The sequence below is a fragment of the Coenobita brevimanus genome, chromosome 116 (genome assembly GCF_032717465.1).
Source record: "Coenobita brevimanus isolate Jiangsu-jjx chromosome 116, ASM3271746v2, whole genome shotgun sequence".
Lineage (NCBI taxonomy): Eukaryota > Metazoa > Arthropoda > Malacostraca > Decapoda > Coenobitidae > Coenobita > Coenobita brevimanus.
The window spans coordinates 1,882,501-1,896,216 of NC_137069.1; the positions used below are offsets into that span (position 1 = coordinate 1,882,501).

General features: G+C 41.8%; 1 protein-coding gene across 1 annotated transcript in view; it reads left to right on the forward strand.

The window, feature by feature from the left end:
• Positions 1-13,716, forward strand: part of LOC145418765 (uncharacterized) — a 402,864-nt gene that overhangs the window by 337,824 nt on the left and 51,324 nt on the right. The window contains exons 16-17 of the mRNA XM_080287101.1: positions 10,334-10,809; positions 12,317-12,439. Of these exons, the coding sequence (XP_080143227.1) occupies positions 10,334-10,809; positions 12,317-12,439 (599 nt within the window). The remainder of the gene's footprint in view (positions 1-10,333; positions 10,810-12,316; positions 12,440-13,716) is intronic.

Sequence of the window (13,716 nt, forward strand, 5' to 3'; positions counted from 1 at the left end):
AGTGTGTGGAAGAGTTTTGTTATCTGGGGTACATGTTATGTGCTGGAGGTAGGGCTGGAGCAAGCTCTGTGGCATGGGTAAGGAGTATTTGTTTGGAAGAAGTTCAGGGAGCTGTTGCCTCTCCTGTCATCGAGAGGGCTCTCCCTCCGTGCTAAGGGTTTGTACGCGGCATGTTTTTTGGAGTGTAATGCTGCGTGGTGCTGAGACCTAGGCTGTAAAGGAAGAGGATATTCGTAGGGTCAGACGTACAGAAATGACAGCAATTAGTTGGATGTGTAGTGCGTCCATGAATGCGAGGCCTGGGGGGGGGGGGGGCTAGGATTGGGATTGTAGAGATGAGAGGAAGGATGGGACTGGAGTGTATTCGTGTTTTGGTGAGGAGTAGATTGAGATGGTTTGGGCATGTGGACAGGATGGAGGGTGACAACTAGGTGCAGAAAGTGAATAGTGTGAACGTCGAGGGTTGGGTTCGAGAGGCAGACCGTAATACAGTAGACCTAGAACGAGGTCATAATGTAACCTCAGGGATAAGGACAGAATAGGGAGGCTGCCAGAGATCGAGTAGCGTAGAGAACCGTCATTAGGTGATTAAAGTCGACGAATGCAGGTATTTTGGAGCCTATGTAAACGAAACGAAATGATACGATACTGTGCATTAAGTCGTTGGATGAGAGCAACAATAAAATAATAGGACGAAATTGTATATACTGAAAGAAATACACTTTACAATATAAAAAAAGTGAAAAACTAACTATTTTTGTCTCGAAATATATTGTGTTAGTTGTCTGAATAATTAAATTGTCTTTTTTTTTTTTATATATAGATTAGGTCTGTTGATTTCGGGAAAAAATGAAAACAGTATATATATGTTTAGTCCAGCCTGGTGATGGGAAATTATTGAGAAAAATGTAACTGCTATTTTCGAATGTGACGGATTTTTTTACATGTGATTTGTTATTGTTATTTTTAAGTCCGACTGTTTTTTCTGTGTTTTTTTCGAGTTATATTTATGTATCTGTTTCTGTTGTGGTTTTTGAAAGTGACCGTTGATTCTTACTTCAGATTATTTTTATTTTTGATTTGCATTATTTTTGAATGTGACTTTCTCATATTTCAATTATTTTGGTTTCGTTGTTTTTCTGAATTTTATTTGTTTTAATTATATTTTTATTTTCATTCCTATTTGTACTTTAGACAGCCTTTCTTAATTATATTTCATTTTTTATATCACTTTTTTCCATATGCCAATTTCGCGTGTTTGTTTGTTGTTTATTGGTGTGTTTGTATAGTAGATTGTTTATTTATTTATTTATTTATTTATTTATTTATTTTCTTAGAGTTGAGTGTATGCAGGTGGGATTGTTAACAAGCCATATTGAAAGGAGGCCCAGTTGAAAATTAAGTCGGAAATATACACCATTTTAGTCATTACGGCACCATAGCCTCACAGCACGGCACTATATCGTCACAGTAACCACACTACTAATCATACGGCACTATATCCTCACAGCACGGCACTATATCGTCACAGTAACCACACTACTAATCATACGGCACTATATCCTCACAGCACGGCACTATATCGTCACAGTAACCACACTACTAATCATACGACACTATATCCTCACAGCACGGCACTATATCGTCACAGTAACCACACTACTAATCATACGACACTATATCCTCACAGCACGGCACTATATCGTCACAGTAACCACACAGTTAATCATACGACACTATATCCTCACTATACGTCACAATATCGCCACAATAAACACAATTTTAGTCACTACGGCGCTGTGGAAGGAGACGAAACAGCCGAGAAATTTTGAAATGTTTCCTCGTTCAAATGTTCACGGCAGTCGTTGTCTCAGGGGGGAAGGCGGGGAAGGGGGAAAGGCAGGGAAGGGGGAAAGGCAGGGAAGGGGGAAAGGCAGGAAGGGGAAAGGCGGGAAGGGGAAAGGCGGGAAGGGGAAAGGCGGGAAGGGGGGCGACAAACCGAATATTATTTTTAAACGTCGGTAATGGTGCTTAGAGGGACGCCTTCGTGTGGTGGCACTGATATAACCGAGCTGCTCCACTGCCCGGTAATACAAACGTCCCTCAGTTCACCCCCTATCTGTTGAAAGGAGGATGGTGGCTGCAGGAGGAGGGGAGCTTCAGGGGTTGCAACTACTACTACTACTAATACTACCACCACCACCACCACCACCACCACTACTACTACTACTACTACTACTACTACTACTACTAAAGAAAATAGTAAAGACGTCACACCCAGGAAAAATCTCGAACGTAGAGAGAGAGAGAGAGAGAGAAATTCCTTCCGTATACGAGGTGCTTTTTTCTGTGTACATTTTAAAAAACGGGGAAGCCAGGCGAGGGATGTGTGTGTGTGTGTGTGTGTGTGTGTGTGTGTTAGAGAGAGAGAGAGAGAGAGAGAGAGAGAGAGAGAGAGAGAGAGAGAGAGAGAATTAGATATATAGATAGACGTGCGCGTGTATATGTGTTTAGGTATATATGTGACTACCACAGAGAGAGAGAGAGAGAGAGAGAGAGAGAGAGAGAGAGAGAGAGAGGAAATATTACAGCCCTGTCAACAAATATTAAGGTCTGGGTCGCCCTCTCCTGCGTCTCCTGGGGCACAAGGCGACGGATTCTGTTCTTTCTTTACGTAAAATTGAATGAGGTAATAATAATAATAATAATAATAATAGTAGTAGTAGTAGTTACAGTATATTGGTGGAGATGGTGGTGGTGGTAGTAGTAGTAGTAGTAGTAGTAGTAGTAGTAGTAGTTATAGTAGTAGTAGTGGTAGTAGTAGCAGTAATAATATTAATAATAGTAGTAGTAGCAGCAGCAGCAGTAATGGTATAGTAGTAATAATAATAATAATAATAATAATAACAACAACAACAACAACAACTAAATATATAAGCAGTCTCCCGAAAAAGTATCTCACCCCTGAAAAAATTCTTATCTCCATGGAAAAATCAAAAATAAAAAAAAATAAAAAAAAGTCCCATCCCATCGGAGCACTGGCGGAAAAAGAACGGCCGTGTGCTTAATATTTGTGGGGCTAGCCTCTCTCTCTCTCTCTCTCTCTCTCTCTCTCTCTCTCTCTCTCTCTCTCTGCATTAATGACCCAATTTACCTGGTGAGATTTAGCGAGGATGGAGACGAGAGGTGTGGGTGGAAGGGAGGGGAGGGAGGGAAGGGGAAGAGGGGAGAAAAGAGGGATGATGGGGGAGGGGAGGAGGGACAGGTGTGGGCGGAAGGGAGGGAGGGTGGCATGATGGGGAAGGGAAGGAGGGAGGGATGATGGTGAAGGGAGGAGGGAGGGAGGATGGGGAGTGAGTGTGTAGTAGAGAAAAAAGTTGTAGGGATGAAACCAAGACACACACACACACACACACACACACATTCCACAGGCTATATACGTTTTGTGAGTACAGTGTGGAGTGGATATAATAGTCAGAATATCCTCCCATCACAAATACTCTCTTGTTTCTGGGCTTCTTTTCCTCACTTCTTCTGCATTTTTTCCATCCTTACATCTTCAGTCATTTTAGATTTTTTTTTTTCAAGTTTATGATCTTTTTGTGAAAGGTATCCACCAAAAACACGTTGGCTTTACAATAACACTTTTAACTATATGATAAACGCTGCCGGAATCAGTGTGTGTGTGTTTAAAATGTTTAAGTGGAATGGGGCAGCACGAATCCGCAGAGTTTCACATGTTTTGAGAAGAGATCTGAGTGGTAGAGAATTTTTGGGCAGTAACTCGTGTGCTGTATATCAAACGCTGCTTTAAATATGAAAGACACATCCCCCAGTTGTTAGGGAGCGTTGTGGTGCGTAACATGCTCGTGTCCGCCTTTCCGTTCTGAGTTGTGAGTGAAGTAGTAGTAGGCTATTTGTTTTTGTAACCTCATGTTCGTCAGGCTGTGAACCCGGTAAAATGCAGACTGAAATTTCCCCCTCTTGCTGCAGTCCACCATCCCCTTTTTCAGGGTATATGGAGGGGGATGAGGGCCGTTTGCATAACCAGGCAGGGGAGTCGCCCAGCCATGTCAATATCACCGCGCCAAGGCACTCCTCTTCAGGATGAGTAGCTGATGAAGAAAGGAAGAAAGAGGGAAAGAAAGAAATGTGGCGACGAACAAAATCGATATTTTTGCGCGGTGAATTCTGGACTCCCTTAAAGGTTAGCGAGGCATTGCTAGTAGCTTTGCACTTGAATAGGATGTAGTAATACAGTACTCTGGCAGTGAGTTGTAGGAAGTACTCGTAAATTGTAACCAGACGAAACTATACGGCATGGAGGAGGACTGTACCCTGGTTTATGTCGTTTCAAATTGGCGCCAAAACACAAGGTTTGCCACTCTGACTTCGCCATGCTTTTCATTTTTTATGCGCTATATCTGGGCTTGAAGAGTGTTGTGGTGCGCAGGCTTGACATCATTTGAACTTGGGCCATCCCTGTGTGGCAAACTGGACTGCACTTACAGATATATATGCACCTGGAGACGAAAGTTTCCTCGTAATTCGCTTCTTCTACTTCTCTTGTATTTCGTTTCTTCTCTTGTATTTCGCTCCTTCTGCGTCTCTTGTATTTCGCTTCTTCTACTTCTTTTCTTCATTGCAGGCTACAATTTCTAAGCTGAGAGAGGCTTGGTATGTTTCTCGGCCGGTGGGGGATTCACTTTGATACGCAGCGCCGGGGAGGAAAGTGACGGACATGCCGTAAACGTGAATTAGACGCGGTGGAAGAGGGCCGAGATTTTAACGGTACGAGATGACCACAGTGTCCAGTAACCCCTAACAGAATTATTCGTCCCACAGAATAAATGTTAAATGTTATGAAAAGTTAGAAAGTAGAGGAAATTTTACTGAACCGTCTCTAGTTCTGAAAAAAATAAATCGCTAACTATAAAGGCGTAACCAGACCGTCATCTCCCTGCCTGAAAAATAGCTAACACGTTTGAATCCTGTAGTGCTGAAACGGATGGATTATGCCTACCTACCTACCTGATTACCTACCTACTTACATATCCTTCTGTCAACCTACCTACCTACATACCCGACTACCTACTTGTTTACATATCCATCTGCCTACCTCCTTGCCTGCCTGCCTACCTGCCTGCCTGCCTACCTACCTACCTACCCACCTACCTACCTACCTACCTACCACCTACTTACCTGCCTACCTACTTACCTACCTACCTATCTGCAGTCTTATCTACCTGTTTACCTACCATTTTGCATGCATATCTACCGACCCACCTTCCCACCAACCACCTTCCCTTCTTTCTTCTGTTCTCTCAACCTTCCTTCCATCCTTCGTTCCTACCATCCTTCCTTCCTTCCTTCCTTCCTTCGCACCAACCCACTTCTTCACTGTCTCTCTGCCTACCTTCCAACTAACATTTCTCGTCGGCATCCATCCATCCATCCATCCTTCTGCCTACCCACCGACCTACTTACCATCCATCCATCCATCAACCAACCAACCAACCAACCATCTACCCACCTACCTACCTACTTACCTACTTACCTGCCAGCCCACCTGTCCCCTCTTGCCATCCTCCAAAACTCTGTGATGTGCTAGGGAAGTTTGGTAATACAATATCTTGGTTATCGTACAACTTGGGCGGCAAACTCCTGCTGGTGGCCTGCTGCCGGGACGTGGAGGAGCAGGAGGGGAAGCAGGAGGAGGAAAAAGCCTTGGAGTAACGCCTGTCGATACCAAGAGAATCATAGAGGCATATACTTTCGATTTTTGAGGCTTTTGAGGTGCCGGATCTGTGAATGAGAAGAAAGGAGGGAAAATGGAAAAACATATTAATCCTTTGGCTGCGAAACTCAAACTCTTGATACTTTCCTTCAACTATCGATAGTGTTAATGCCTTTCGATGCCACGGGAATCATTGAGGCATATATTTTCGGCATTTTTTTTTTTTTTTTTTTTTTTTTTTTGACATACGAACGCAGCGCCAAATCCACAACTTCAACTCGAACCCAACGGAGCTAACCCAACCGCGACGCAACCTCATCATAAATTTCCACACTTCTTTCAGTTTATCCTGGAATGCTTGGTTGTAACAAGAGATCAACGCATTCCCCTGCTAGTCACGAAGAAGTGCTATGAAAGACGATGTAGTCATAATGTTGTATTCTGGAAAATGACAGTATATACCAGGTTAAGATGGGCTTGTCATAACCCCCCTCCCATTACCACCATGGTAGTCTTGAAGTGGTGTCATGTGAAGGTTTTGGTACGTGGGAAGACTGATGAGCCAGAGGGAACGGACTATCAAATCTGTGACCTGCAGTTGGACAATAAATAAATAAATAAAGTCTTCAGAGAGCGCATACCTTCGCTGGTGTCAATAAAATATAAGAGCTGATACTGTAATTCCTCTTTCCTACCAGATGAGTAACTCTACGGTCCTAGTCTGCCTTGGTACAGTTTCAGGGAGTGCATACCTCCGCCAACTAAAATTTATGAGTTATTCCTGTGTCCATATTCGGATCCATCTCAAAATCTAATCAACTCTTCCTTGACCCTTCACCCACCTATCCACCAGATGTCATTGAAATCCGATAACAAAAGAGAGAAAGAGAGAGAGAGAGAGAGAGAGAGAGAAATACATAACTTCCATCAGTTTCATTGACAGAGGTAAATTGCCTCGTACTGAATGGGTAAATTATTATCGTGTCAGCAAATATATTATCGTCCATTAGGGCTTATTGTAAACCTCACTAATTATAGGGTAATAAAATTGAAATACTGCAGTTATAATTACTTAGGCTGGTTGGCCAGTTATCATCACTTGCAGCTATTATCACTCATATCGGTCGTTATCTTTTAAGACTTTAATTTAGATAATGTTTATATGTGATGTTTTTATTTATTCCTTAAAAGAAGATTATTTTTTTGTTATTAATGTGAGATATTATTATTATTATTATTATTATTATTATTATTATTACTATTATTATTATTATTATTATTATTATTATTACTATTATTATTATTATTATTATTATTATTATTATTATTGGTGGTGGTGGTGGTAGCTGGGTGTGCTTACCATCCACTCACTCAATGTAGTGCTGCTTTGAGTGTCTGGCTTTTCCTCTCTTCCTTCCTTCCTCTTCTGTCTTTCTTTCTTTCATTCTTTCTTCTTCCTTCTGCCTACAGGTGACTTTAAACTCCCTCCTCGGTCTTTCTTTCCTTCATTCTTTCCTCTTCCTTCTGCCTATGGGTGACTCTACACTGAGTGACAAGCCAGATGGTTTACTGTACACCAAGAAACCATTTACTACACTGGGTGGTAACCATATAACCAACTTATGGCACCTGGTGGTTTAATGGGTAATTAAGGCACTCCAATCAGATTGAACCAGTGCAGGTTTATATCCAAGGGATGGTTGGGGTTTATTGCTCAAGTAATGCCACTCAGGGATGAGTGAGGCTGGTCACTCACATCTTAAATGTCAGGACCAACTTGCCTAGTGCAGGGCTTCTATGCTCCACATGGGGCAACATAGGATTGGATGATGGATGGATGGATTAGTAGTAGTAGTAGTAGTAGTGGTCGTCGTCATAGTAGTACTGGTAGACTAGCAGTAGTAGTAGTAGTAATAATAGTAAGATTATTCCGAACAGACCAACCATCAGAGGACCAAGATTGGCAACGACACCAACACTGAGGGCGAATCCGAAGAGCCGATAACTATCCCTGATGGGCGGTGGGCGGGGGGACAAACGACAAATCAGAGCAGGGAACAAAAGACGAGTGAATCAAGAGGGATGAGATTGAAATTAAACCACAGTCTCCCGTCGTAATTGCCTAAGCTGGATCTCCGAGGGTTCTAGTCAAGATTCTTAGCATCTGTCCCTAAGCAGCTCATTTTGCTCATTACACCACACCATTCTCTTGTGTGTTATTTATATCGCTTATCGACACATTTTTGCATCAGTAATATGCAAGAGGATACCGAGGTTCAACATCCAGAATAAATCAGTTACAAAAAGGCATTATGAATCCTCCTGTGAGACAAAACACTAAGACCTGTTTCAAATTTCCACTCATCAAAGTTCAAAATCAGCAAACCTTAAGAGCCGTTTGAAATTCCCACGCGTATATTATTCATCAAATTTGGTGTGAAGTTTGGCCGTGTGGCATGTGTCAGGAGAGCCAGAGCCACCCACACAGCAGAGACATTGGCACAGAGGTATACGAGAGTCCGAACAAAGTTTACAAGTTAGTGATGGGAAAAAGTGGGGGTATCAAGTCGGTGCTGGCATTGGGAGAGCTGGGGGAGGGTGGTGAGTGCGCATCTGGAGGAAGGAGGAATATTCTGTTTCTTAATATTTGTTTGTGTGATGTGGCGGGGGACAGGGCGATGTGGAGGCGATTTGTTTGTGGCCACCCCATACGGGATTGGGATGTCTGGCAATAGATAGATAGTTGATGTCTGTCTGTCTGTCTGTCTGTATCTCAGTCAGTCTATCTGTCTGTCTTTGTCTAGCTATATATCCATCTGTCAAAATGCCAGATGGTGTAATCCATAATCTGTCATTATCTGTATCTTTCTACAGTATCTTCAGGCATTGACCCTGTACCTGTCTGTCTATGTCAGTATACCTATCTATCTTTTATATCTGTCCACCTATCGCCAGGCACCTTAATCTCGTGAGGGGAGGCCCAAAACAAGTCATCTCCGTGTCAACCTGTCTTCTGCTATCTGGCTCCCCTCTCTCCAACTCATGCCCTGCCTCCCTTATATACTTCTCCACCTCATCCCTCCATCTCATCTTCTGTGTCCCCCCCTCTTTCTCTCCACCTCATTCACATGCACTTTCCTAGTTAATGTAAGTCTCCATCCCTTCATGTTTGTGGAGATCGTGTGACGTGTGAGGTGAAGTTGATGTTTGGACATACAGTACAGTATTGAATGATGACTGAATTGATATAAACTCATGGTCCATTTCATTGGGATGTCAGTCTATATTTCCAAGGAGCATATTCAAAATGGCTTTGGTAAATTTTGTAAACCTCTTCCATTTGGGGGATGGAGGGAGCTGAGGGATGTTTGTATAACCGGGTAATGAAGCCAACCAGTTCTATCAGTGCAGCCACTTGAAGGCCCCCCTCTCCAGCATCTCATCATCAGAGAGAGAGAGAGATGAAAGAAGACAAAAAATGCCATACCCACATTGAAAGTTTGTCAGTTTAAACTTGGTGGGATAAAATTTTTGCAAAATCACATTAGCAGCCGTATAAATCTCCAACTTTCTGACCACCTCACCAGAAAGTTGAAAGCAGTTCTTGGGGTGTTAACCTACAACACCAATTCAGATTTTACCATGACAGGTTTCTCAAGAGTTGGAGGTGTCATTTGTTGTGTGACTGACCAAAAGGCTGATTGTGTGTGTGTGTGTGTGTAAGAGGTGTAAGAGAAAGAAATCATTAATTGATTAGGAAGGATAGGTGCCTAAGTGCTAACTCAGAGTTTGTAAAATGACTGTATGAATACTGTCCACTCCAGACATAGAAATGCTGGAAAGAATCAGCATGAGTTCTGTTGAATTGAAGTAGAACACCAGGAACGAAGTCAGGAAGTTTGGGATTTTAATGAAGGTAAAAAAATAAATAAATCAGACTACTTATTACCTGTAACTATGATACATCCCATGAGCAAGTAACCTGATTTGTAAACCATGCACTTCGCTCAGAGGGTTCCAGTTGGTGTTGCTTGGTACTAATGAAGATGAATCTGTATTGCTTTAATTATTATTTTCTGGTCATTGAGTGTGACCTGTATGCTAAGGTACTGAATAGAGAGGCTGCTAGAGATCAAGCAGCATTAGGTAACCAAGGTTGATGCATACAAGTATATTAGAGCCTTTCTAAACAAAGCAGCCTCTGAGATGACTAAGAATTTAGAACACTTAAATAATTAGTTAAAGTTTGCATGGTCTCTTACACAACAGGCTCATTGTGATAGTTCACCATATTTGCTACTTTCCTGTTCCAGTTTCTTGAGTCCTCCCACCCTGTTTACTAATGGGAAGGAGGGCTTAGGATGATGATGATGATGATGTTTATGTGTTCTGTATATGTTTGTGTATTTGTGTATAGTTGTAGTCTTGTGTATTCCTGTGCTTTGCCAACACATATTTACCTGTAGTGCAGATGTCCACCTTGGCTAGAATTTGTGGCAAATTATCCATAACATATTTGTGTTCTGTGTGTTTTTTAATAAAAGGATCATTCTTTTAGATTTTGTGTGCTAATATATTTATATTCTTGCATTGCAGAAGTCAAACTCGGGGAGAGTCTACCTCGCCGCTCTGATCCCAACAACCCCAACACTTCAGTTCCTCAGGGGTCATCGGCACATGGCCACCCCCACTACCAGCACCACCAGCACCACCAGAGCTACCAGCACCACCCTCACCCACACTCACAGAACCAATACCACCACTACAAAAGCGATGACTTACACCCCTACCACCAAATGTATCCAGGCCGAACCTACCAGAGCAATGGGCCGTATAACAACTACCATACCTCGTACTACCCCGATGACCATGCTGGGTACTCAAATAACTATAAGCCGGGCGCCCCCAACCGCCCCAACTATCACGATGTGCAGCAGCAACAGTCGCAGACACTACCTGATTACAACACAACCTTGAACAACCAGCGTGGGAGGGCGAATGGGACCTATCGAGCTTCCCACTACGACTTCCAAGACTACCACAACTACAAGAACCACCAGCAGGACTACAAGATTCACCCTGATGACTACAAACATCACCAGGTGCTGTATTTATAAACTCTATTAACCCCTTTAGTCTGGCAATGTAATTTCTATTTTACTCTAGCTGCTCTACTTTCCATTCTCTGAAAGGTAGATGGTGGACTGTGAAAGTAGGGCAGCCATGGTCTGCAGTCCACTGGGTTCACAGCCAGATAAGCCCAGATTTGCAGCCACTACTACTGCTACTACTGCTACATTACTACTCTTGCTATTTCTTAGACTGTTTGATTTGGCTCAGGATAGACTTCTTGAACTCAGGGTGTTATATGTATCTTTCATGACCATATTCAGTATGAGAGGTTCTGTCTGTTGTTGATGGTGATGGTGGTGGTACAACACAAGCTCATTTGGATATGAACCAGGTGGACAGCAGAGGAAAGTTTTCCTCTTTATACAGTTCACCATCTTCCTTTTGAGGGATGGGGAGAGAGTTGAGTTGTGCAGCACAGTTCAATGTCACTGCATAAACACATCCCTCTCCTTTCTAACCTGAATAAAATCATCTGGTGTTATTAAGAACATCTGAAAATTACATGATTGCATTGAAGGGGCAAAATACAAATTGTGTATGATTGCTTTTTTACAACTTTATTGGATGTACCTACCAAGCACTTCTCAACCAAATAGAGGTGGATATTAAAGTGGAAGAAAAAAAGCAACAACCAAACACAATGATGTGAAGACAATGAACTTGCTTGGAGACTTACTTGTCATAGAAATAGGCTAAGAGCCTTCATAAATACCACCCCAAGGGCAGTATTTTGTAAATTCCCTTAAGGTTAATCTGTGTACTGTATAAGATTTTTTGTTTATACATTTATCTTCTCTTGAACAATAACCAAACACTCCTCAATGAAATGATAGTAATTGAAGTGATGAAATATTAAAAATGATCTCTGATAGTGCTGTCCAGTAGTTAATTTATGTAGAAATTTCTTTGCTGCTACATTTATCTTCACTTACTGTATACAGTAACCAAGCACTTTCCATTGAGGTTATAGTGAATATGAAAATGGTTAAATACTGAAAATGCTCTGTGGTGAAACTGTAGTTAACCGTTATGGAGACTTGTTTATTATGGAAATTGGTTTAGAACCTTTATGTACACAGCAAAACTGATAAACTGAAATGATGGGTCTCTAACCTTTCTGACATCAAAATTTTTAGTTGTAGTGGTAGCTTTCCCTCATTTGCTTCTTACCACAGTCAGGTTACTGTACATTATAGTTACAGCATCATTGTTGACCCATAAGGTTGTAAAGGTGACTGCTAATTTTGACTGAGTAAAACCTACCAGCAGTGCAAGTAAGGACTGAAACTTCCATCATCATTGTAGTAGGTGACAGAGGCTTAGTTGGTGATTCAGCATGACGTTTACTTTATGCATCAGAATAATCAAAATTGTGTTATAGAAATTCAGCTTACTGAATGCTGACTTACTGTTTTTACCATACTACCCTAGGACTACCAGAATCACCAGCCAGACTATGGGACATACGGAAAGCACCCACGACACCATGACCAGCGTATGAACAATGGCCGTCTTCCCAGCGACATTCACCAGCAGCAGTTTTCAGACTCAGAGCTCACCGTGTCCAAAGTAAGTTGCTTTTTCTTGATTGGTGGTGGGTGTAAGAGTTGGTGTCCGAGGGCTGTATTTTTGTGCACTTTGGAGGCTTTCTGTCACCTCTTCCTTACCGGTTTCTTTCTGTATATGGCACATTAGTGTTCTCTTGTATGTTATTGATGTTTTTTTTTTAATATCAACCTAGCTTACACAAATAACTTGCAAGAGATTATCAGCCCTTTGAATAAGATGATGTAATTTGTTTTAGTTTTGTTGCCTCCAAATGATTTTATTAATATTGAGACTTTCTTTTTTTTTTCTTTAATGAAGGGATTAGTGAAAGCAGTATCTAACACACTGCTTCTGAGTCTCTCATAATTTGAAATAAATCATCTGGAGATGGCAAGAATGAAAGAGAATACAGTACATTGTCCGATGGAAAAGGTTAATGTGCCAAATGCCAAAACAAACTCAAGAAAGAAGTGCTAGAAAGTCTTGTAAGTGTACAAGAATGTGGCCTCAAGCCTCGTGCTTAGCGTGGGTTGCGTTTAGAAGAGCTATGAAAGCAGCATCAGGGTGAAACATGATTAGGTCAGCTTATATGAATCTCGCCTTCAATGTACGGAATGACTACATACATGGCAGCTGGGTGCTTAATTGATGTACTTGATGTGGTCCATGTGGGTGTGCAAGTTTAGTTAATACAAATTGATTCAGATGTAGGTCTGTATTCTCTTTGGCCTGTGAGAATTTGTAGCACCTTTTTGTTAAAGATTTACAGTACTGAGCTTTGCTTATCACAGGATGTAGTGCTATCGTCAGTAACACTACATCAAGTGTAATGTGCTTGTCACTCAGTACTGAATCTGGTTTCCTGTAGCCCAGAAAACAGCATACTACACTAGGTGGTAATCATACAGCTAACTAATGGATGCCTGGTGGTCCAGAGGGTTAAGGTGCTTCGATCAGATGTGGCCCACAAAGGCTTATGTCTGAGGTGTCAGTGGAATTTATTGCTCACTTAAGGCCATAACAGGGCAAGCACCTGAATGTTCATGTCTTAAATACCTAGACTGAGTAACCCAGCCCCAGGTGCCTATGCTCCTGATAGGGCTGTAAAGGATTGGTGGATGGATTATGCAAAAATTAATCACTAAGGAAAAGATGCTGTGAAATCTCTTATGCCAACAGGAATACAATTTATTGGCATCATTCATGGGGGCATGATTGTGTTCATGCTAGAAGCTGTAGACAATAAATAGAGGTTCTTTGCTAATGTGCCCATACTCTGTCCACTTTAACTTGACCCA